This window comes from Prionailurus viverrinus, chromosome F2 (assembly GCF_022837055.1).
Source record: "Prionailurus viverrinus isolate Anna chromosome F2, UM_Priviv_1.0, whole genome shotgun sequence".
Taxonomy (NCBI): domain Eukaryota; kingdom Metazoa; phylum Chordata; class Mammalia; order Carnivora; family Felidae; genus Prionailurus; species Prionailurus viverrinus.
Window position 1 is genome coordinate 72,472,960 of NC_062578.1, and position 25,544 is coordinate 72,498,503.

A 25,544-nucleotide genomic window follows, 5' to 3' on the forward strand; every position below is an offset into this window, starting at 1 on the left:
GTGTATCCCCAAAGCCCAAAGCAGGGAGACAGACATCAAATTCTTAGCTTTGGTGACGCTGCCCTGGAGGTGCCAGAGGTGCTGTTAACCTCTGACAGGCTGAAGAGGACAGGTACCTGAACTTGGTTCACAAAGCATCTTGGGAAGTAAGGAAGTAGCAATACAAAAAGAAAAAAGAAAAATTCCAGTAAATCAGTTTCCAATGGAAGTAGTAACACATTAGGGAAGAGTAGTAATAGCAATAATAATAACTGACTTTTTTTGAGCACTAATTCGGCCCCACAACCTGTTCCAGTTTAATCTTTACACCCACCTATGAATTAGGGACTGTTAATAGCCCCATTTTATTTAGACGGGGGAAGCCTCATAGGGATTCAGTGTCCCCTGGAATTCGAACCCAGGCAGACTAGCTCCAGGATCCAATGCTGTGACCCACCTCAGCTCCCCGAGATGCTGACAGTAACCGCTAAGTTTATGAAACGTCCAGTGTGGTCCATGTGCCACAAAGCTTTAAATGCATCTGCTCCTTGAATTCTGTCAACACTGGAAGATGTGTACTGTTATTACCCTATTTCACAGATGAGGAGTAAAGTTAGGTGCAGTAACAAAAGCCACACGTGGTAAGTTGCTGGAAGGGTATTTCAGTGCAGGGTGCCTCAGAAGGTTGTGCTCCTGATCCCCACCCCTTTTAACATTTATTTTTGAGAGACAGAGAGAGGCACAGCATGAACAGGGGAGGCGGAGAGAGAGAGATACAGATCTGAAGCAGGCTCCAGGCTCTGAGCGGTTTGTTAGCACAGAGCCCAACTCGAGGCTCGAACTCATGAACCGCGAGACCATGACCTGAGCTGAAGTCAGACGCTCAACCGACTGAGCCACCCAAGTGCTGCCACCCCCCACCCCTTCTAAAGAGTTCAGCTTACCGAGCACCTTCTCAAGAGGCTCAGCCTGGTCCAGTCCCACTGGTTTCTCAGGCTCTTTGAGTAAAACGCCAAACCTTCTTACTGAACATCTGTGTGATATTTTATGAAAATACTTTTAGTGTTGGCTGATTGAGAAAAAGTGATGATAAACTTAGTGACTTGTTAGGGTGTTAATCGTAAGAGCATCTGCAGGCATTTGAAAAATTGAGATTTAAAAGAAATCAGTTTTCAGATCCAGACAAATTCACAGACGCTTTGTCGTATCTTTAATATCAGGACTCCCCATTTCCTCCTTCCAGGAAACCCGGACTTGTCTACTCTAAGACCCTATGATGATTCGATGAGGGGTTTCTTTCTCCAAAGAACTATTACTGAAGCCACTTTCAAAGGCCTAACAACAAGCTGGCATCTGAGAAAAGGCCGATTCATATAGTAGGAAGAGCAGAGGCTTCAGGGTTTGAAAACTGGTCCAGCTGTTCACAAATGGCTAATTCTAGGCATGGGATTTAATCTTCCAGAGTCTTTGTGTCTTCTTCTATAAACTGCAGTTTCACCCAAAAGTATTCAGTGAACACTACCTGTATGTCAGGCAGTGTGCTGGGTACTGGGAGATCAAAGGTAAGACACAGTTTCCACCTCCTAAGAACTTTCCAGACCAAAGAAAAGTGAAGATGGTGGCATGTATGTTGTATAGCTAGCCTGGCATGCTCTAAGTGATCAATAAACGGCAATCACCTTTCTTGTTTCAACCCAGGATCTGAGCTGTATGTGACACTGAGGTTAATAAATCCACCACGTAAGGACTTTTGAGAAGTCAAACTTCTTATACTTTTGCAATTAATTTTTTAGGATTATTACAATAAAGTAATACTCCAACTATAATTCTTACATATTCTTTGATAGCTTTTCAAATTATATACTAAAATGCTTAAAGTAAAAAGGATAAGGAAACAACTCAAAGATATGGAAGTTTATGTATAATAGTTTTGTGGTTGGATATAAAGTCCTTTATCCTTAAGCTTTGAGGCTGACTGAAATGTTTGCGATAGATTTCTTAGAATTGGTATTTTTGAAACACCACAAGCATTTTATACTTTGCTCAAAACATACTAGATGGCCCATAAATGGAAGCCACTATCCATATTACTGTAATAACAAATTCAAAGATTCTCAGTGAATCTGATTCCCATAGTGATGTACTACTTTGAGTAGTAAATTAAAAAAAAGTATGTCTTTGAACAGATATAAGAAAAGCAATGAATTTGCAGATGAGCTCCTGTAGGGCTGGCTGCCCCCTTTGCAGGCACCCCCAAAAATGCATTTCTTCCTTAATAGTAAGCTAGGGAGATGACTGGACCCCAGAGCAGATCATTCTCGAATGGTCAATCCAACAGTCCATGGCTCATCAATCTAAGTGCATACGCGACCCTCTGCTGGGTCACGTGGGTAAGTGACACCGACTGGGGGCCTTCAAGCAGTGAAATTCCCACGTGCTCAGAGGTCCCAAACAAAGCCTCCACGTTTTCTAACAAAGGTTGCTCTGTCCACTTTTCCAAAGATGACTCAATCCCACATGTTTCCCCAAGGAAACTGCTGGCCTTCGTTTTCAACTGGATTGTAAGTCATCGGCAGTGTTTGCAAAGTCAGGAGAAGTGGCCTTTCTGTAGGAGCAGGGATGGGACTACAAGTGATGTAACTGGCAGCAAAAACGTGTGGCCCAAAGCCAGTGAAAAGCAGGCAAGAGAGTAACACCAATCGGTGGGAGGGAATCTGAAGTGAGGTGGAGGAACCCACTCCCCTGCCGCCCCCCCCCCCCTGGCTGCTCTGGGCACAGGAGAGGTGGACCCACAATTTCCAATGCTCGCGGCAGGAGAGCCTGCCTGCCGACAGACAGAATTGCCAGGACACCCGGCGAGGTGATGCTGACAGGAACGATTCCTGCTAACTGAATGCCCCCACGGAGCACATTATCACATTTAATCTTCACTATCATTTTAGGAGTTGAATACTTTCCTCAAGGTCACACAGTAAAGGACTCAGATCTGACAGATGCCACAGTGCTTTCTCACGGCCACTACGCAATGTAGCTGATGTGATATTTGCTGTTGATTAGAGCCTTAAGAAAGCACTGACACAGTTGGCTCGGCCACAGCTATGTGTCTGGCAGGAACAAAAAAGGGAGGGTGGAAGAGAAGTGATTTTTATTTTTAGCAAACTGTCCGAGGTCACAGGACCACCAGTGAGCAGTGCCACGGACTCACTCCATCAACTGCTCGGTTTCCTCACACTGCGCTGCCTCCCACAGCAGGCTCTTAAGAAAGCCCAGTAGGTGGGGCACCATAAGGTCATAACATCACTTGTCAAAAGGCTTTCTGAGGCTGTCAGATAGCCAGATGAACCCAAGGGAGGAGGAGGGTAAAGAGAGGGTACACGTAGCACATCCCTAACTAAAAACTCCTGATTCACATAAGGTCAAGTGGTCAGAAACTTTCACTGTAGTGCAGTTCCCCTGAAGAATATTCTTCTGGTTTTTGTTTCTGCTCACAAACCAGATCCATCTCAGAGTCTCACCACTCGGACCCACCTCAGCTCATAAAATCAGACAATAATCAGCCACAACCCGGCTCGGGAAAGCAGAGGGAAGAGCAGGCACAATCCCATCCAGGCAACTGCTGCCCTCAGCCTCCAACCCTACGGCACAGAGCTGCACTCAAACACCTCCCCGGTCAGAAGCTTCTAGCTGCTGTTACAGCTGCTGCAGGTGGTAAGATCTGAAAAGACCACCCTGGATACCTTTGGAACTCGCCCAGAGACAGGTCAACCCTGTGGCTCCCCAAGAGTCAGGGTACTGGCCCAGGAGACGCCAAACCTTATCACAAAAGTGAAGGGCCGACTGTGTTGACTATCCTTACGAATGAATCGCTTCTCAGGATTCGTGCCATGCTTCGGGCCATCGAAGAATTCCGGCCTGCACGAACAGGCAACGTGCTTCTCCCACACACGGACTCCCAGGCACTCCTGGTTCAGGGCTGACTATGTCTGTGATGGCCCAACCTGGGATCCCATGCTGGGGAGGAAGTGGGGTTGCAGGTGAGGGGAATTCACATTTTGAGGGGTGTGGGAATGTGTATGAGCAGAATTCCAACCTATACCAGATCCCAGCTATGCCATGTGTGAGCTATGTGACCTGTAAGTGAACTTTTCTGAGCCCCAGCTCCCCTATCTGAATAGTGAAGGTGACATCATCCATAACTTAGGTTGTGAGGGTTAAATGTTACAACGCGTTAAGGTGCTGGTGAATGCCTAGCAAATGGTGAACATTCGAAAACGTTAGCCGCCATGATGGTGATGGTGGTGGTGACAGAAATGCTTTTGAAAAGTCAGATGGTGGCGATCTTCGCTTTCACAGAGAGAAACATAGGCCTAGAACGGAGACTGTTTCGTTGTCTATCAAGCAGGAGCAACAGAAGCTACATAAAAGAGGTTCTGGTAATGTGCTCAGAACAGTGAATGCACAAGCCACAGAGAATACTCAATAAATGTCATCTATTCCCGTCAGTGTTTCTGATCTTGGATCATTCTTCTGACACATAGCCCCCCAAGTATTTTAATCACCAACATAATGAGTAGAGTGGGCCCCTGTGTGGCCAGCAAACACCATTAAGCACTCACAGAGGCTTCAAGACTGAAATCCCAGCATTCACCAGGTGTGACACGGGCTCATTTCTTAACCCCTTAATGACAGCATCTATCTGGTGGGTTGTGGCAACAATCACATATGGCGACACAGGGAAAGCACTTTCTACAACTTGGCTCATGGTAAGTGCTTACTTGGTGGTAACTAACATTCTCGTGAGCATCAGAACTGTTTCATAAAGCAACTGCGTGGGATTAAATATGAACAGGTCAAAGTTATCTCATCTGAGGCCTACTCCAGCACCTGGAGTAGAGTAGAAGCTTCATGAAACGTTGCCAAAGAAATGAACTGTTAGACAGCTTTAGCGATAACTAACTGATCTAAGTCCACCTGTAGGATTTCCCGTGTCAGATGGATGGCTTGTCACAGCTGGCATGATAGGTCAAAAATCTCAGTTGGACTGAGGGAAGCTGAGGGCCTCTGAAGAATCACCCTGCAAGGGTTCTGCAAGGGACAAAGGACAGAGATGATAGAATTGCTCAAGTTCCATAAAGGCCAATAATCGTTAAGACGTATGGAATCTTCTAGCAGGAAGGGTTTGGCCACAGGTTTGTAGTGACTACCTTGTGTGTACCAAGGTCTGAGGAGGGGGTGGGGCTGAAGAAAGATGACTAGGACCTGGTAAGTGCCCCGGGGAAGTGAGGAGTCTAGTAGGATGATGGGCTTCTGCAGGAAGAGAGGCAGAGTGGAAGGGGCATCATTTCTAACTGCCCGCTACTAGCCAAGTCACTGGGCTTCTCTGTACTTTAGTTTCTTCATCTGCAAAAACGAAGGGCACGTAACCACATGGGTTGTAGAAGGGATTGAGTGAAATAAATTTTATGAAGTGTCTGGCAGGAAGAAATGCTTATTAAGTGGTACTTCTTGCTCATCAGAGGACAATCTAATCTCAACTGTGAATAACGGAAACTTGCCAACGTAACAAATGGCTCATCCCTCATTTTTACCATCCTGTTACCAATTCACGGCTTATCATAAACTCAAAGGCCTCACTGGCACAGGATACTGAAATTTACCCGAGCTTCTCTCCAAGCTGGGGTTGCTAGGTGTGACTGCACGTGCCTTCGTAAAGACTCTTGGTCTACTGTGCGGTTTCCAGTTTCACTTGACCCATTTGCCACTATAACCTTTGCATCTTTAAGGGTAAGAAGCCATTTCTTGCTAGTTTTAAAAGGGCCAAACAGTAATTACTTGTTTTCTGGTGCATGTCCTGACTAGCGCTAAGACTGAACCTTTTTTGACAGTATTAATTCTGCCAATACAAGACTTTCAGTTGAAAATGGGTGATACCAAACAAAAGTTCTAGCTAGAATGTAAGTATCAACTGTAAGTATGCAATATATATGCATATATAACTGCCAACAATCTGGAGAGAAAACAGAATAGAAGCGTTAATAGCTTAGTTACTTTCTACTTTCCACTGAATTGCCTTTATTCCTAAAGAAAGGGGAGCCATGGCAAGGCAATCTTATGATTTCAGTTTTATTTATATACATTTTAGCCCTTTACCATAATGGGGGCTTTCTGAGTGATTTAAATAGTAACAACAAAAAGACTGAACATATTGTATGCATGTTATTTCATTTCCTAATTATTATTTCATGCAAAGAACACCCTCTGTCATCTTTATAATTCAGAAAACTTTAGGTTTTTTAGAACCACCAATAAGATTTCCCCGAAGATAAGATTATGAAATGACAGAATATTGTGGGAAACGGCATGGGATGTTCTAGAGGGGCAGGAGAACGAGGCAGGTCACCACAGGACAAGACGAGACCAATTTCTGCGGTAAAGGAGCATCCCACACTGTCTGATCCTAATCCACACATTACGCAGAGCGGGTGGGGGTGGGTGGATTTCAATGCTGGGTCCATCATGTTTTTGCTTCCTAGTCCACACGGCCGAAAGGCCTCGCAGGTGCAACACGGTAAATCACCAGGTGCACTTACCGTGGCGTGTGAGATGGTCAGGATTCCGTTCTTGACTGCACACTTCCTCCTCTGCCACACTTTCCGGAGCCTGAAGAGCAAGTCAGACACAACCTGATATGGTAGCTGGTTCACTCTGTGACATGCAATTATGTCGTGTTATGTATGACGATTGTTAAAAATCGTAACCACAAAACCACCCCAAATCAAAACCCACGAAACCCAGAAAACATTATTATCCCTTTTATTATCCCAGGTGGAAGGTAATTCAGACTAGGAGGCATATATAAGGATGCTCATTATAGCACTGTTTTTTTAAAAATTTTTTTCCAATGTTTATTTGTTTTTGAGAGAGAGAGAGAGAGAGAGAGAGAGAGAGAGCGAGCGCATGAGCATGGAGGGGCAGAGAACCTGAGGCAGGCTCCAGGCTCTGAGCTGTCAGCACAGCTGGGGCTTGAACTCATGAATCATGAGATCATGACCTGAGTTGAAGTCGGACATTCAACCAGCTGAGCCACCCAGGTGTCCCTACAGGACTGTTTTTGATGGCAAAGTGGGAAATAACAGAAATCTAACAGAAGAATGAATAAATGCATTATAGGTACTTTCATATTATAGAGTATTATGCAGGAGTTTAAGAGGATCAAGTAACTATGTCTGTGCTGACATACATTTCTAAAGCATACTATTGATTGAAAAAACCCAGATGTTTTAAAGTAATTCAGGTATCATCTAGTAATGTTAACATTTTTAAAAAATATCACATATAAAATGGGACCCTAAGTTTTCTCAGGGTACATAAATACATGTACAAACATACAGAAGAGGGCCCGGAAAGAGGCACATGATACTGACACAAGTATTCCTGTCTGGGAAGGAGGCCCAGGACTGTACTAGGGGTTGTGCTAAAGAGTTTTTAACTGTATCTGTGAATCTTCCACAAGAAGGCTGTTTTAATCTATTGCTTCTGTAATTAAAATGAAATCTATGGGGCGCCTGGGTGGCGCAGTCGGTTGAGCGTCCGACTTCAGCCAGGTCACGATCTCGCGGTCCGTGAGTTCGAGCCCCGCGTCGGGCTCTGGGCTGATGGCTCGAACCCTGGAGCCTGTTTCCGATTCTGTGTCTCCCTCTCTCTCTGCCCCTCCCCCGTTCATGCTCTCTCTCTGTCCCCCCCCCCCAAAAAAAAAAGTTGAAAAAAAAATTAAAAAAAAAAATGAAATCTAAAGAAACTAAGAGAAGTAACTGAAGACATCTGCCAGGTAAGGAGGAGCGGGGGCGGGGCCACCTCAGGATCTAGAGAAAGGAACTCAGGGTCATGGAGGAACATTTTTGGTAACCTGTATGCCTCTCCTTTGGGAAGGCGGACACCTCTCCTCAGAAAAAGCCAAACAGAACTCATTCCATGTTGGAAGTTTTTGTTTTCGGTGATGCTCCAGGTATCGGTGAGGCTCTGGGTGGCGATGTGCACATGTGCGGGCAGGTACGGACGCACTAGTGAAAAGCAGTCCCATGAGGAAACGGAAACCTACAGGGAACCGGGATTCTCCGGGGAAGACGAGGCTTCTCTGGCCTTCGGTTGTCATGGAAACAGACAACATCAGAGGAGGGAACTGTAGCTTCTCCTGGCATTTAAAATAATATCATCATGTGTTTCCTCTTCCTTCTTACATGAGGCCTCTTAAGAACCCTGCCACAATAGGAATTTAAAACCAGCTCCGAAGACAGATAATGTTGCCTTGTTGTGTGTGTAACTACTAGAGAGGCATGGTTTAGTCTGAAGCCTGCTTCACAGAGGGAAATCATCTGACACCATCTGACCACAAGTAAATTGAACACACTGTGCTCAGAGTGCCAGTATCTTCAGGGGGTGAATGCAGAACTCCTGACTGAGAAACTGCCCTCAGATTATGGCTACGTCACCGACTAGGGGAAGGGCCAATGAGAGGTGACATCTGTCACACGGTCATACCTGCATTCGGTCAAGGTAGTCAATGCTGTCACTAGTCTGGCATCCCAACCTGACCCTCGTAAAAGCCTGCTGAGTCAGGCGACGTATTCCCTGGACTCACTAAGCCCAAACAGGCATCATCCTTCTTTACCAAAACGTTTTAAAATATCAACCAACCAACCTAACAAATAGTCAACTGTGAAGAAACTGTCCTGCCTCGGTTTACTCATTTTATTTAGTAAAATCTTTATTCATTAGTTTTTCTTAATGTATATTAAGGAAATACAAAACCAAACACAAAATTGAATTTTTTTGTATTAGTAATAAAGCCAGGGAAAGTGACACAAAAGCATTCATCTTTCTGGCTAAAAGAAATTGACCAGGCGGTGCTCCAGGTCACCAAAGGGGGGCAAAATCAAGTCAACCCCTTGTCCATCTCTGTGAACACTGTGAGAGCTTTTATTCCTGAGATTTCTATGGAATGGCCTCTATGCCCATGCTTTCCCCTTCCTGTATGGAAAGCTTTAAGGATGCTTGTCTGCGAAGCTCATGAATGGACATACCATGGACTTTTACCATCTCTCCAGACAGCACCATACAGAATACCAGTTACACCATGCCCAAAGCTCAGAATTCCAGAAAAGGAATTTTCTATTAGAAGGTGGTCTAGTATCACTGAACAAGCTTCAATTCTGAGGCTCAGTTACTTGGGCTTCCATGTCAGCACCATCATCCACCAGCCACGGGACTCCGCTCACATTACTGTCCTCTCGGGGATTTACCTTAATCTGTGTCATGAATATGATAATGCCCATCCTCTAGGGCTATTTTGACAAAATATACGTAGAACAGCTATTCCTTTGCCTCTCAATAAATGCCTTTGGATCATAAACTTTTTAAATTACTTAAAAAAAAAATTAAAGTGTTTTTTAAATTGTATAACAATCTTGTAAGTAACAAGGAGTCTTCCAGAACTGGAGTCAGAAATTACTAAAGCAAATGATCCTTTGGAAAAAATCACATGACCCATCAGTAGTCACTGTTAGCAAGTGAGTCTGCCTTCATGTACAAGCACTACAGTTCTTTCCTCTTCCACAGACAGCACTGACAGGCCACTCTGGGTTACCATTATTTACCCCTGCAGCCTGTGCAATTATGGGAAGCCGGCCCACCTCTTGTGTACTGTTTACCTTCTGGCAGCTAGCCGACTGCCCGAGGCACCAGAGTGCTTAATAGATATGTGTGAAATGAGCGGGTGAAGGAAGAACAGACCGGAAGAATGGAGGAGCCAGGTGTGCGAGTGGATGACAGCTGACACCCTGTGTATCCCAAGGGCGATCAACAGCGGCGATGCCCCCTCTGAAAGATGAAGGGGTATATACCCCAGCATTAACTCAGACAACCCATGTTAGAAGTTGGCTCCTGTACTTACTGGCTGTAGGATCTCAGTCAAATTACTTCCCCTCTCTGAAGGAGCTGCCTTACTTACAGGTGTCAAATGAGGTGAATGACAGGCACCTGGTCGTGTCCGACAGGCACACAGCACACACTCACACACTCACGTTGAACATTTCGGGGTTTGAACCAAACGATACCTACGCAAAGACTCTGTTGACCTTTCTCAACAGGTAGAAATTAACTATCTCACTTAGAAACAGGCAATTCTAATGTCAAGAAAACCCTCGTGCCTTTAGGCAAGTAGTGTTAAAACTACAGGATTAATTAATTTATGTCCACTAGATACCATGGGCATTGGGGCTACAATGTGATCACTGTGTCTGTTAAGAAGAGCCCAGCTTAAAACTGTGATTTGAGTAACTAGTGTGTCTTTTCTTCTTCTAAATTTTGCAAGATTTAATAGTCAACATTCACTGACTTTCTACAAAGGGCCAGGTGTTGCGCTACGTGCTGGGATGTTTTTCTTTCTTTACAGCCGTATCCGCAAATCCTGGTGGCCCTACCCTCACCATCCAGACTTTGGCCCCTTCTTCCCCCTCTGCGGCTGTTCCCTTGATTCCCGTCATCTCTGACCTGGCCTCCTGCTTCCGCTCTTACATCCTACACAGCCGTGCTCAGCCCGGCAGCCAGAGAGCCTTTCAAACGAGTCAGAGTTTGGCATTCCTCTGCTTAAAACCCTCCAAATGACTCCCATTTTCACTCAGTGGCTTCCACAGCCCTCCTGGCTTGGTATCCTGCCCCCTCTAACCTTGTCTGCTGTGACCCCCAGCTCCTCTGTCCTTGCTATGCCGAACTCCTGTGTGTATCACAACAGGAAGCATGCTTCCTCCCCCCAGATCTCTGCAGAGATGATCCCCTCACTTCCTTCAAGTCTTTGCTCAAACATCTCTTCACGAAGTCTTCCCTGACCACCCTGTATGACTGCAAGGCCACCCCTACACACGTCCAGGCCCTGCCTTGCTTTATCTTTCTCCATAGCACTTGTTACCATCTGACCTTCCATATGCTTCCTTCTTTATCGTCTGTCTCCCAACTTAGAATGTAAGCTCTAGGAGGCTAAAGACTTTGTTACCTTTTTAATGTCTATTTTTGAAACAGAGAGAGAGAGAGAGAGAGAGAGAGAGAGAGAGAGAGAGAGTGTGTGTGTGTGTGTGTGTGTGTGTGTGTGTGTGTGTGTGAGCAGGGTAGGGGCAGGGAGAGAAGTGGGCTCTGTGTTGACAGCAGAGAGCCCAATGCGGGGCTCACACTTGAACTGTGAGATCATGACCTGAGCCGAAGTCAGATGCCTTACTGCCCAGGTGCCCCCTTTCTTACTTTTCTTATTCAATGTTATATTCCCAAACGTCTCTAACAGTGCTTGACATATATATACTAGAACTCCCAAAAGACATTCGTTGGATGCCTGAGTAGAACAATAAGCAAAAGTGACAGTGATCAGAAACTTAGGATTATAATTTACAGAAGGAATGGTTGAAATTTCAACAAACAAATAAAAAAATGTGATTGTCTTAGATAAAAATCAAGGAGTGCATATCCACAAGCAATCAGAAAAGAAGAACCTTTCTTTCAAAAAGAAAAGCAGTTAGTATAAGTGAATAATTACGGTTCTACTTATGTACTTATTGTGAAGAAGAATCGCCATTCAAGCGATGGAAAGGAGGCCAGCGTGGCCGGGCGTGGGGAGAGAATGGCACCAGACTGGGCTGGAGACAAAGGCAGAGGTGAGACCCTCCATGCATTTCAAGCATGGAAGTGACTTGATGATGTGCTTTGTTTTTTAAAGGCTACGCTAAGTGCTGTGCAGAGACGCAGTGGAGAAGAGGGAGGGGCCACAGGCCGGTTAGCCAGGGACTAAAATAGCTCAGGAGACAGTAGTGGCTCCTCCAAGGGCAGGGCAGCAGAGATGGCCAGAAACGCATGAGGTCTTGATACGAACAGAAGAGCTCGTAGTTATAGTTACACTGGCTGTGATGTAAGAGAAGGAGAGGGGTCAGGGGTGACTCTCAGGGTCGGGGTTTGGGCGGCCAGGTGGGCACTCCAGGAGAGAAAAGGGCGATGGATAAAAGCAGAGAGGTGGGCGAGCATGAAGTCCGCAAGCCACTCGGTACCTGCCTTCCTAAAATGGCAATGTCACGAGGCACAGGTGACACTTAGGGACCACGGGACAATGAATGCTTCTTCTAAAGACAGTAGGCTCTATCAGCTGAGGAAGACGGGTGGGCTAAAGGTCTAGAACGAGTGCATTAGGAGAGTCTGAAGTGTGCTTTCCTAGTTGGGGGGTGGGAAAGAGTTCCTGGGTTACTAGCACCCAGGAAGGGTGCTTGGGCCTCTAGGAGGGCTTCCACGTACCCGTCGCTTTTCTTCAGCAGGTAGCCCTTCTTCTCGCTGCCATATTCCTTGTTGCCCTGGAGCTGATGCATGCTGTACCCTCCTTGCCGGCTCTGGGAATCCTAGAAAGGAGAAGCCACAGATCAGACCAGTGCCAGGCACACTTCTCAGATCCCTGACTCTATTCTGCCACTGGGCCTCTGTGCCCTGGTCAGGGGCGAAGAGAATTCCAGAATTCCAGAACTTTAAGAGCTGTCAGGTCCTTGCCTTTATTTCAGAGGAAACCGGGCAGGGAAACAGCAGAGTCACAGGCAAGTCTAAGGCAAAGCCGGAGGCTGGGTCCAGGACTCCTATTTCTAGTTCAGAACGCTGCTCCGTTTCCAACACACTGAGGGGCAGACCGTCCTGGGACTAGACCAGTTTACACGGGCAGCAAAGGCCAGCACAGGAAGGCAGGGAAAACTGAGGTGGCTCACACAGTGCATGCAAGCTGAATGAGTTCTTCCCTCGTGTACACCTTTTCTCTTTCACGTATTCTGCTGAAATGCCCACCATAAAAAGGACCTTCTCAGTCAGGTATCGGGAACTGTTACAAATCCTGGTTTTGTAACTAACAAGGTTCTGTAAAATAAGCTGTCAAGCATGCTTTTAACTAAAAAAGAGGATTCTCTGGCCATGGAAAGTGGATGATGTGGAAAGACGGGGACCAGGACCAGCAGAACAAGACAGAGGCAAACCAGCTTGATCTAATGTCAGGACTCTGCTGTTACTTCCCCCTCGTTTCTAAAGACCACATGACCAGACCCAGCCATTCCACTCTGAAAATGGAAGAAATAAACCAACAACCTTGAGCTGCAGAATGAGCACATGGGGTTTGGACACAGAAGTAGGACAATACATTCTCACAGAAAGTGTTGACTTACTCTCCTAGACTTCGATCAGGAAGGGCAAAGGCAACAGAGAAAAAAGGCAGAACAGTTGAAAACATAGTTAATTTCATTGATAGTCATCGCTCATGATTTAAGCACTTTTCATCACATGTAGAGACAACACCATCGTAAAGACAATTAACACCAGAACACATACCACCTTCAGAATCATGATAAACTTCAGGTGGTGGGACAATAAAACGTCCTATATCTGTCCTGTATTTGTTTTACTTCAGGTTATTTGAGTCAGAAAAAACCTGCATGAAAGGACACGAGGCACACATCTCACCAAGATAAAATGGCCGACAAACTTCAAAGTGTGCATATGGGGAACCAACACCTCAGTGAATCCCAAATTACTTTAGAAAACCTAAAAAGAACCAAAAATTGTAGGAGGATTCTCTTTTAGTTTTCCAAGCAAAGAGAACATAATAAAAATCTCCAGTTCAGAAGTAACGCTTGAAGAACTATCTGTGTACGAGGTACCATGAGGATCAGGATGGTCTCTCTCTGGCATTTGGGATCCTTTGGACCAAACAGTACGTGCTCTGTGGATGCAAATTAGTAACAGCTGAGGAACATCTCTAGGGCGGCGCACCTCTGTGAGGCTACTCCTCACGGGATGAGCTCCGTGTTCAAAAGCATGTCCTGAATACCTAAACAGGAAGGCACTGAGGACAGGGAGTGGGGCACAACCCCTGTCCCTCAGGTGGGTGTTTATACACTACCCACATGCTGTACCGCTCCCTCCTGAAGGTAACTGGGTGCTGAATGCATGCTTTACTGGGCGAACAGACTCACCCTGAAGAGGTTACAAACTCGAGTCATTTTCTTAATGTGAGTCATTGCTTGGTCTTTCCGGGGCCAGACTCCCTCTGGCTGAAAGATCTTAATGGGACAATTTCAATCACCTACAGGAGGGGTGGAGAGTGGACCGGGGTCTAGGACCCTCTTCTGAAATCCTTCTATATGTTTATTTTTAATCAGGGCCCACAGCCTTGCACTCATAGTAACTTGGCTCCCGGGTCCTCTCTGACAGGTGCTTTCAGGCTTTCTGGACGGATGATGTGACTACGGGACTGTACTACAGATCAGACGGGCCACGAGTGCGGCCTTCCTCCACCAGCACCTCCACAACGGCCTCCAACAGCAGTGACACGGTTTCTTGAAGGAGGCTGCAATGTGTCCGTAATAAAAAGAACAATCAGGATGGGAAATTAGATGGGGTGGTGGAGAATGGAGGCATGGGTGAAAACAAGGGCAGGCTGATAAATGAAATCCTAGGATCTCTCTGCTTCTACCCAATGACATCATGTGAAAACCACTTAACTGTGGATCTGGAGTCAGGGATCTTTGTCACATCTATACCTCCCCAGAACATTTAAAACAAAACGTGAAATCTCCCTGGATAAAAATTCTTATTAAAAGAATAACTCTCTTCCTCAGAACGCTTTCCACTGAACTAAACTGCTCTGTGTCTGCCCACGGAATTCCTAGGTCTGTCCGAACGCTTTAAAACTATGCATCTCTGAGAGCCAGTTTGCTAATCCTTAAAATAAAACAAGCTTTAAAAATAAGAGTACTTCTCTTTTTTTAAGCAAGGATCTGTATGCTAATAACTTATGAAAATTATTATATTCTAAATTTGCCTCTAAGACGTTCCTTACATACATTTATGACTAGCCTAAATAAACTTTACAGTCTGAATAACGAGCTGAATGGGCTTTGCTCTACATCGGGCAAATATGCTTTTATAGGTGAATAAAGTGGCTGATCTCCAGGCTCTGACCTCGGAAGCCTATTCCATTAAGCTGAGCAGGAAGGAAGCCATTCATTTCAGAAGTCTAGCATGGACAACCCTACATTAACTACTAATGAGTTCTAAGGCTTAAGGTAGTTCCACAAATGATTATTTCTGCACTCTGACAAATGATGGCCATTTAGCTTGCTTTTGCAGGGTGTCTAGATAAATGAAAAGAGGTTTTTCTTTTTTACGAAAATAAATCGTGGAGCATTAACACCCATAATAATTAACAAAGCAAGACGCGACGGAAGGAATGAATCAGGTCCTGAATCCTTTGACAGCATAATAAAAATCAACGTGTATTCAGGAAAGAGAAATACGAGTGAGAAATCCATTCGGACAAAAAATACAAAACTAAACTTTACACGATGAACTTAAAACCTTGGGGAAATTTCACAATGGGAGCCAAGAAATGGAAACTATGGTGATTTTTTTTTTTTTTTTTAGTTCAATTACCTACTCTCTATTAGCAGTACAGACAAATCACCTTACTTTCTTATTAGAAAACTGTATTAACATATAAAATGCATTATTAAGGAGTAAAATCTCAAATCTTTTTAAACTGGAAGCGGTTACTCATTGATTTAAACTGGAAGCGGTTATAGATGTTTGTGGTATCCAACGTAAAACTAACCTCTACTACGAGGCTTCGTATCTCTCATGGAAGGGATACATGCAGTGGGCCAAGGTTCCCTTCTGTTTCACCTTAGTAAAGACTTACTGAGTAGCTTTTGGGTGCCAGACAGTGTGGAGGGAGAGATGAGCCAAACACAGAATCTGTCAAACACCTTGCAAACCACACTATCATGGGCTAGCGAGAGAGACTCAAAACGCTGGAATTTGGAGAAAGATTTATGGGTATCATTATTAAAAATAAGATATTTTCAACCCTAAAGATAGTTGTGGAGCAAGCAGTTCTCTTGGGAAGTTAGGCTACTATCCAAACTTAAGATAACTAATTTCATAGAACATCTGCCAGAAGTCAATGAAGAATTTCCCTTTTGACAAGAAAAAACAAGTCCACCAAAAATCTGGGGATCCTATTTACAGCTCAGATTCTTGGAGCTTCCTTTAAAAGAGTCACGTTAGAACCTGGTGGGGGCAAAGAGGTGAAATAATTTGCTGGGTGCTTTTAATTTCTCAGGTCCTTTATCAGATCAGTTTACACTCTTCTCGAATAGTAGTGCTATGGAAAGAACTCGATGGTAGATGGTCCTCCTTTCTTATTTGAGTCATTAAAAATCATTACCTTCTAAAGTTATTTTTGCAATGAGAGACAATAACAGCATGAGAATAGGACAGGCATGCTGTGAAAGATCAATCTGACTTGTAAAATACTCTGGACATGGGGCTAATGAACACTCATCATTTATTCATTTGGAGTGGCGTTAAATCAAATCACGTGCATTTCGTCACGTACACACTCCTTTGGCTTATATGAACTTTGTTCTTTAGCTGCCGTGAGCAGAATACATCAATCTCTATGCGAGACAAAAAGGGACTGAGATAGCTCTTTGTCTCCCACCCCCGAAAGCTCCCACATACAGGAAGGAAGTAATCCTATACAACAAAGCAAAGTTAGGAAGAGGTTAAGTGCATTTCGGAAAGTACAAACACTTGCAGTTTTCTCCCTAAATAGCAATCTACCTCCTACCCCTCCTCCATTTACGTCTTTCTGTTGCTTTAACATGGAGAAATCATTCAAGGAGACGTGTCTCCTAGGATTTGTATGCCAGTAATAAGCACCTTCAAAAGAGGCCAGGAAACACAGGTACAGGTGCTAGCTGAGGACAACACAGGTACATGGAACACACACACGCCTTCCTGGCCACTGATGCCCATTTCCACGGGGTGGCAGGTGCCCAGGGTCACAGGCTGTGGACTTCTCTCACCTGATGAAACCCCAGAGGACTATATTCTCTCAGTAAAGAGAATCTTCCTTTGGGGTTGCTTTCACGGGTTAGTGTTGCTTCCACGTTTGAGGGGGGCTGCCTTGTTTTTGTTTTGGACTCATGAACCCCTTCAGAAATTTTAGGAATGTACAGTTTGCTGTTGTGAGGTGATATCACGAGGAAATGACAATATAAAAAATGCTATATATTACATGATTATTATTAAATATTGCATTGAGAAACTGCACTTAAATTCAATGCATGGTAATTTCATAATATAAACAGGCACATTTTAACCCTCCCCTAGGTAACAAACGGTGCTCACTATTTAGCTTACCCTTAGCATGAAGTCCACACCCTGTTGCGTGCGTCCAAGGTCGTCCGTAATTAGGCCTGAGTTTCCACCTTGGAAACCCCCTCTCTCAATTTTCCGCCCTCCTTGCCCCAAACTGTCTGTAGCCTGCCGACTACGCCAGGCAGTTTTCAACTCGGAGTCCCCTCTCTGCTGACAGCCACTCCCTGGAAGGTCTCTTGTGGCATTAACACTGCTTGCTCTCTACTACGGGATTCTGCGTCCACCTCCCTCTGGCTGCCCAGGAAAGACAGAGGCGATCTACAGAGCATGGGGGTGTGCACTTCACCCGGAGACGATGCACCACTTCTGAATTACACGTCTGCAAAGCCAGAATGGCAAACCCAGGGGCCATGGAACTGCAGCCTGGGCGTTAAGAACATCTTCTGTCTGAGGAGGGCAAGGAGATAAAGCACAGCTGTTACATGGGCGATGCGGTAGGGCTACACTTGTATCTTCTATCTCATGTGTCCCCACAACCATGGTGGCAGGAGGCTGCCGACATGCCTGTTTTGCAGATCAGGAAACCCGAAAAGGCCATCCCAGGCTACCTCACTTACACTGGAAACCCTGCTGGAAACATCTAGACCACCTACTTCTTTCTGATCAAGTTGAAGAGAGGATTTTATTAAGTCTCGGAGTGCAGTTAGCTGTTTCTTTTCTTCATCCTGGGTCTGTTTTATCTGTGACAGAAAAACATGACTTTTATCACGTATCTTTATACATTTATGAGCAGGGTTTAATTCATCCAAATATACACCAGTCATTAAACAGTTCAATTACGGAGTTGATTTCCTCATTAAACTTTTTGACACGAACTCATTTTTTTTTTTTTTTACGAACTCATTTTTTATATGAAAGGCTGAATCTTCTCATCTTATGAAAGTATCAGTGAGTTTTAAAATTAGTGAATATGCACCATGCTTTCTCATTAAATAATACATCTAGGCAAGACAATTAAATCTGAAGTACCATTTCAAACAAAGTTAAGAAATAACATTGAGTCACTTGCTTCTGGTTTTTCAAAGGGTGGTAGCAGGAATACCAGGACGTGATTAAATGGGTCAGAAGAACATGTTAAAAAGGACCAGAACCTAATGGACTAATGTATATATGAAAGTTTACCCTTTGCCCTCGGGTAAGGAACTGGTGGTACTTTTTTTAATCAGCTGGAACTTACTGCAACCTGAACCATGTTAACTATTAAAAGACAATCGGAGGGGTGCCTGGGTGGCTCAGCCAGTTACGCGTCTCACTTCGGCTCAAGTCATGTCATGGTTCGTGGATTCGAGCCCTGCATCGGGCTATGTGCTGACAGCTCAGAGCCTGGACCCTGCTTTTTGCATTGTGTGTCTCCCTCTCTCTCTACCCCTTCCCAGCTCGTGCTGTCTCCCTCTCTCTCAAAAATAAGTAAACATAAAAAAAAAAAAAAAAGACAATTGGAAAAAATACACAGCTTTGTGTAAAGTTACATACAAATCTAAGGTATTATTTGTAACTCTGAAACCTTACTTCAACAGACGTGGGTTGTACTCATAAAAAAATACACTTTTCATATTATTTAGTGCCAAGTGGTTTATGGGGAACACACTGGCCATTTCTACGCCTGCACTTAGTTTTTTCTCAAAGAGGTTTTTGTGATTTGATTATAAAAGTGAAACCTAGGTATCAGACAAAAGAGAGAAAATACAGAACAAGCAAATAAAAAAAAATCATAAATGTGCCTACTGTGAGACAGTCTTAAGTTCTGTCCTTCTGGAGGCAAAACATCTGCAACACTGACTGCAGGGCACTCACGTGGGATGATGCTACAGGCCCCCAAAGGGAGAGCCTTCTAGAACCACTGGTTACATATCCCTGCTTTTCCTATGCCTCAAAAACATACTCTAGGATATCTGACCACTAACAACTTTGTGGTTAAACTGTTAGGTTTACACAGACACATCACTTACTCTTGCTTCTTTAAAGTTCTTCTACTACAGATTTCAAATTTCCTGATGTTTAGCTACAAAAGCAACTTAAAATGCATGTATTTTATAAAATACTTACATTATATAAATCAGCAGCCAGTTTTTCAATGTACTGTTTCAATTTATCAGCCGTTTTCAAGCCATCTTGAAAGAAACTATGATGGAGAACACCACAAATTTACCAGAAGTAGAAAAAAGAAATAAACCCTAGTCACCTGAAAAACCTAAATATATTTACTCTCTGCCCACATAAGTTACAAAAACACTGTTTTTTAAAGTTTATTTATTCTTTGAGAGAGAGAAGGAGAAAGAGAGAGCACGTGCGCACAAGCTGGGGAGGGGCAGAGAGAGAGGGAGAGACAGATTCCCAAGCAGGCTTGTACTGTCAGTGCAGAGCCTGATGTGGGGCTCGATCTCATGAACCGTGAGATCATGACCTGAGCCAAAATCAAGAGTCAGATGCTTAGCCAACTGAGCCATCCAGGCGCCCCTACAGAAAACACTTATAAATGAATTTTCAGTATTTTACAAAGATGCACCAACAAACAGGTCATGGGCACCATTTGACATGTGCTCGCAGCTATCACATAGACCTTGTGAATTATAGCTGTGGTCCCAACACAGTGATTTCGTGTGCATTCCCATCTATTCATAGAACCATTCTTCCTGGTTGTGCCATATTTGAATTCAAAAGAGAGAGACACACACATTAACCAGTGGAATATCATGAGGATGAATTAGATGTTGTAAGGAGAAGAGGGACTTTTCTAGAAACAAAGGTCTCAGGAAAGCTGGACATCTTTCAGTTCCCCAAAGACCCCTGGGTGCATGCTTGAAATCCAGGAAGTTGGATTGATGGCATCCTGCCCTGGGCACAACCAGACTGGCACCACCACACCCTGAATAATAATCAGCATTGACATGTTACGCGCATTCACGAGCTCAGCATGCCGTGCGTTTCGGGTGTTATTTCGACAACTCCCTACAACAACCCCAAGGAGTTCACAAGCACTTCAATCTCATCTCCATTTCAGAGGATAAATGGAGGCACAGGCTGAGTCCCTGACTTGCTCACACAACTAGTTAAGTGGCCAAACGGGGATTCGGGGCCAGGTTCTGATCCTGACGCCCTTGCTCATGACTACCAAGCGAAGAGATTTCTTGTCTGATGCCTCCACTGAGGAGCCCCACTTGTTTCAGTGTTTAGAATTTTCTTTCCCTTCTTGGAGGCTTCTCTAACCCTGCCCCACAGCAGGTTATTTCTCCCTACGCTTCATCTGTTGCTGTCTCCCCACCAAAGAATGAGGTCCTTGAGGATGAGGACTGTCTCATCTCTGGAACGCAGTGGGCCCAACACCAAGCAGATGCTCAGTGAGTGACTAAGAATAAGCACGACCAAGAAGTTTTAGGGCACATCTTGGGATGTATATATATCGGTACCAGAACTGGCCCTCCAACAGCGATTACCGAAATCCTACATGTTCCAAAAAATTTTAAGGTTGACATATTCAGCTGAGAACCCTTACTAAAATAAGGAAGGGAAATATGATCTTCAGAAAGCCTTTGGCAACAGGGATGGGAGAAAGGAGAGCGTTCTGGTTAACCATGCAACTGGAGACCTACATGTAAATTCTCCTCTTCTGCCATTTGACTGTTCACCACTGCTTGTCGGGATGAAAGTTAAACTTCTCGGTAGAGAACTGAATAACATTTATATACTGGCCCCTGAACATCTTGTCGGTTTTATCTTCTACCACTTTCCTTTAAAAAATATGAACTCTAGCCATGTTACATTTTTTTCCAGCAACTCCCCCGGCCTTTGTGTATGCTGTTTCCCTGCTGAAATGCCCTTCCCCACTCCACTTCTACTGTGGCTCAGCTCAGTTGCTGCCTCCCTTGTCTTGCCTGTCCAGGGGATGGCATTTTCCAGTACTGGCTATGCCCAGGCCGAATGCTAGCTTTAGAGGAGCCGGGCATGTTGTCCAGAGAAGGCTATTCATGAACATCAACCTGAACCAGCATCATCTACATTCAGGAAAAAGTGTTTGTCAAGGAGGCATTAACTTTGTACGGCTACAAAGTTAATCACAGCAAAACCAGTTCTGACCTCTGATACTTAGATAATTTCTGGAGAAAGTGTGTAAAGGCAGAACACATCAGTGTAAGGTGGATGCTGTCAGAACTCCCTACAACAGAAAAAGCAAGAGCCTTACGGTCAGAGGATTAGCGCCCAAAATCGGCTCAAGGATTTACTTGGGGTGGGACCCTGGTGAGTCACTTAACTTCTCCTCGTGTTACCTGCATTCAGTGGGTAGATAACACATATGAAATCCTTCCACAAAGCGCTGCAAAGTTAGGACGTGCTCAGCACATGTTAGCTTTCTTTCCTGGAGCTGCGTGGGTTTATCATGAGTCATGTCCTTCCCAGAAGGATACAGACTGGTCACAGATATGTTTGTAAAAGTGTCTCATTTTCACTCAACGTGAAAGGAATTTAATTACCATCTTTTTTTAAAGGCGAGTTTAGGGGCGCCTGGGTGGCGCAGTCGGTTAAGCGTCCGACTTCAGCCAGGTCACGATCTCACGGCCCGTGAGTTCGAGCCCCGCGTCGGGCTCTGGGCTGATGGCTCGGAGCCTGGAGCCTGCTTCCGATTCTGTGTCTCCCTCTCTCTCTACCCCTCCCCCGTTCATGCTCTGTCTCTCTCTGTCCCAAAAATAAATGAACGTTAAAAAAAAAAAAAAAAAATTTAAAGGCGAGTTTAGGGGTGCCTGGGTGGCGCAGTCGGTTAAGCGTCCGACTTCAGCCAGGTCACGATCTCGCGGTCCGTGAGTTCGAGCCCCGCGTCGGGCTCTGGGCTGATGGCTCAGAGCCTGGAGCCTGTTTCCGATTCTGTGTCTCCCTCTCTCTCTGCCCCTCCCCCGTTCATGCTCTGTCTCTCTCTGTCCCAAAAATAAATAAACGTTGAAAAAAAAAAAAAATTAAAAAAAAAAAAAAAGGCGAGTTTAAATGACAATGCTGTAGAGTGGGTTTTGCAATGGGATAGTCACTAGCAGCTAATTTAATGAAAGTTCAATAAATTTAAAATTCAGTTCCTGAAGTCTCAGTAGCCACACTTCAAGTGTGCAGCAGCCACACGTGGCCAGTGGGTACTATGTTAGACAGTAAAGAGTATCACCATTTTCATCATGGCAGAAAGTTCTTCTGGACAAACTGAAAAAACAAACTCAGATTTGAACAGCACATGGTAATATTATAAAACACACACATTTTAAGAAGAGGGAGGACACTGTTTTAGTTTGAGATGGCGCTGATAAAAATGAAATGATAAAGTTATTTATCAGCAGTGAAAGCAAGCTGGAAGGGGGACAAATCCCTACTACTTCTAAGGCTGCAGGAACACCCCAAAAAGTCTGCTTTTTGAACTTGGATTCTTCAGAACATTATGAACAAAGACTCAGAAAAGTCAATATAATGAGAAATCATTTTAATCTATAATAGGATCCAATTTTTGTAAGTAAGTCATATACATAAACCCAGTAATCTGAGATTTTAGGTTTTCTTTTTTGTTAACTTCATTTGCTAATTATTTTCTAAAAAAGATGAGATCTTAGGCAAAAAAAAAAAAAAAAAAAAAAAATTATAGAAAAAACCCCTGACATTTAGTCTGGAAGGCTGAGCTGAGCCCCTCGCAGAAAGTTATTTTAGCACTGACTTCTGGTTTTTGGTGAGAAACCGGAGCAGGATGCAGGGGACAGGTGGCAGGGAGGACAAAATGGTCCTGATGTTAGACACACAGTCATGAGTAAGCAATGGCCAACGTGCTGTCAACTGTCCCCTCTCTGGTGACCCCTCCCCTCTGTGTCTCAGCTGTGAGCTGGGTGGGCTCCGTGTCACAGTCCCACGTCACCTGCCACAACATCTCACTGGGGGCAGCTGGCTTCTGTGTCCTATTTCCTTCCTCCACTTCAGCTGGCTCTGGTTCACTGGAAATGCGTGAACTTCAGAGTCAAAAGCAGATCATATTCTGGCTCTAAGTCTCGCGGTATGTGGAACCCTGGGCAGGTTACTGACCCTGTCTGAAAATGAGTCTGATCGTCTCCAAAGGCGGGACGTTTTCTGGCTTCCAGGAGTACCGGATGAACTACTACACATAAAAGTGTTTTGTTAATTGGAAAATGAAGCACAAGTGTCAGTTCTGATTACCTGTCACTCAACTTAAACATGTGAGCCTTCCTGGTAGAAGGCGAAATTACCTCTCTGACATCCCACTAGTCCCTTGGCCACTTTCTCTGTAAATTACTGAAATATAATGAGATCTCTGGAAAACACGATGATTAACAGTAATAATAATAATGGCAGTTGGCACATAATTGAGTATTTACTCTGTGTCAGTCACTCACTATTAGGACAATTAAGTATCCCCTTTCAAGTCTCATTAGAGGCCAACAAAGTAGATAATTATTATTATTAACCTGTAACAGACAAAATAACTGAGGCCAAGAGAGGTCAAGCTGCTTAACAAGGGTCATCTAGTCATTAAGTGCAGAGTTGGGATTTGAGTGTAAATTTTCCTATCTTTGGAGCACAGGTAGTTAAACAAATCAGGCTGATCCGGGTCTAAATCCACTGAGTAACAGCATAATCTCTGAATCCCTGCATCTCTGTGTCCTCATACAGGAAATGGAGATAATCATATGTACCTTGGGAGAGTTCTTGTGAGCACCGCAATAATGTTCTTAAAACGCCAGGCACAGAGAAACAGTTCAATACACGATGGCCACAGGCCAGCAAAATGAGCCTCATCACTTCTCTGACCTTAGGGACACAGCTGCATTGGCTTCACTTTTTAAATAAGCAGCTTGAAAGAAACAGGACCATAGTTTAATGACACAGAGTGCTAGAAAAATATAAGATGCCAACGGACAGTCAGAAGGACCCCCCCATTTATCCTGACAGGCTGTCACACACCCATCGCTGCAGAGTGCCAGCTCATGAACACTGAACACAGTCCCCCATCCACCGGGTAGAACACACCCTCCTCTGAGCGAGGCAGAGACTTCTCTAGCCTGAGAAAGTTGCTACCAACTTCACTTCTTACTCTGCTTATTTTGTCCAAACAATGATGGGAAAGGGAGACACTATGTTCTCTCTGCTTTTAACTTAATTAAAAAAAATTTTTTTTTAACATTTATTTATTTTTGAGACAGAAAGAGAGCATGAACAGGGGAGGGTCAGAGAAAGAGGGAGACACAGAATCGGAAACAGGCTCCAGGCTCCGAGCCATCAGCACAGAGCCCGACGCGGGGCTCGAACCCACGGACCGCGAGATCATGACCTGAGCTGAAGTCGGACGCTTAACCGACTGAGCCACCCAGGCGCCCCTAACTTAAATTTAAAAGAAATAGAGATAGGAGTGTCTGCTACCCCCATCACACATTCTACTCGGCTTAGAAAGCATTTGGCCAAAGGCTGAAATGCTCAGAGACAGTAATATTATTTTCAAAAGAAGTCAGGATGTCCTGTAGTATCATAGAGCGTATGGTTCTTTAAAACAAATCAAATTATAAAACAAACAAAACAAAAATAAGCGACTTCTTAAACACATCAACTGTCCTTCCTGAAAGCTTATTTCCAAGCTTTAGGTACTCATTTCCAGCTACCCAGGGTGACATTTTCTCCTAGATACATTCCTTGTGTGTCCTGTGGTACTGAAGAAACTTAATTAGTGTAAGTACTAATTAACTACAAATACATCTTGACAGTTCAAAGAGTGAGCCAAGAGTGATATGTTGGTATCTCATAAAAAGATTCTTTGGAATAGAGATGTCTAGGCCCGAGTCCAGGCTTACCAGATTCGGATTTCTGACAACTGAGAGCATGCACTCTGGAGTTACAGAGACCTGGGTTCAAGACTTGGTTCTGTCACCTGATTATAAGTTCCATGAGGTCATGGATCTTTGTTTTTGCTTTGTTGCTGTTTTCTGTGTTAAAAAAAAGTGAGTTAAATTCATGCAACATGAAATTTACCATTTCAAAGTGTACAATTCAGTAGTTTTGAGTATATTCACAATATGGTGCAACTGTCACCCTACCCAAGTCCAGAACATGTCTATCACCCCAAAAAGGAAACCTGCTCCTGTTAGCAGTGATTCTCAATTCTTCCCTTCCCCAGCAAACAATAACCTGCTTTCTGTCTCAGTGGACTTGTCTTTTTGGACATTTCATTTAAATGGAATCATATGATGTGTGGCCTTCCATGCCTGGCTTCTTTCCCTTAGAATAATGCTGGAGATGTTCATCCATGTTGTACCATG

At 44.3% G+C, this 25,544-nt stretch overlaps 1 protein-coding gene across 5 annotated transcripts in view; it reads right to left on the reverse strand.

Moving 5' to 3' along the window:
- Window positions 1-25,544, reverse strand: part of ASAP1 (ArfGAP with SH3 domain, ankyrin repeat and PH domain 1) — a 347,294-nt gene that overhangs the window by 62,782 nt on the left and 258,968 nt on the right. For all 5 annotated transcript variants that reach the window (XM_047842304.1, XM_047842303.1, XM_047842305.1 and 2 more), the window contains 4 exons: window positions 19,309-19,384; window positions 17,856-17,942; window positions 12,304-12,404; window positions 6,570-6,639 (listed from right to left, as the gene is read on the reverse strand). In XM_047842304.1, the coding sequence (XP_047698260.1) occupies window positions 6,570-6,639; window positions 12,304-12,404; window positions 17,856-17,942; window positions 19,309-19,384 (334 nt within the window). The remainder of the gene's footprint in view (window positions 1-6,569; window positions 6,640-12,303; window positions 12,405-17,855; window positions 17,943-19,308; window positions 19,385-25,544) is intronic.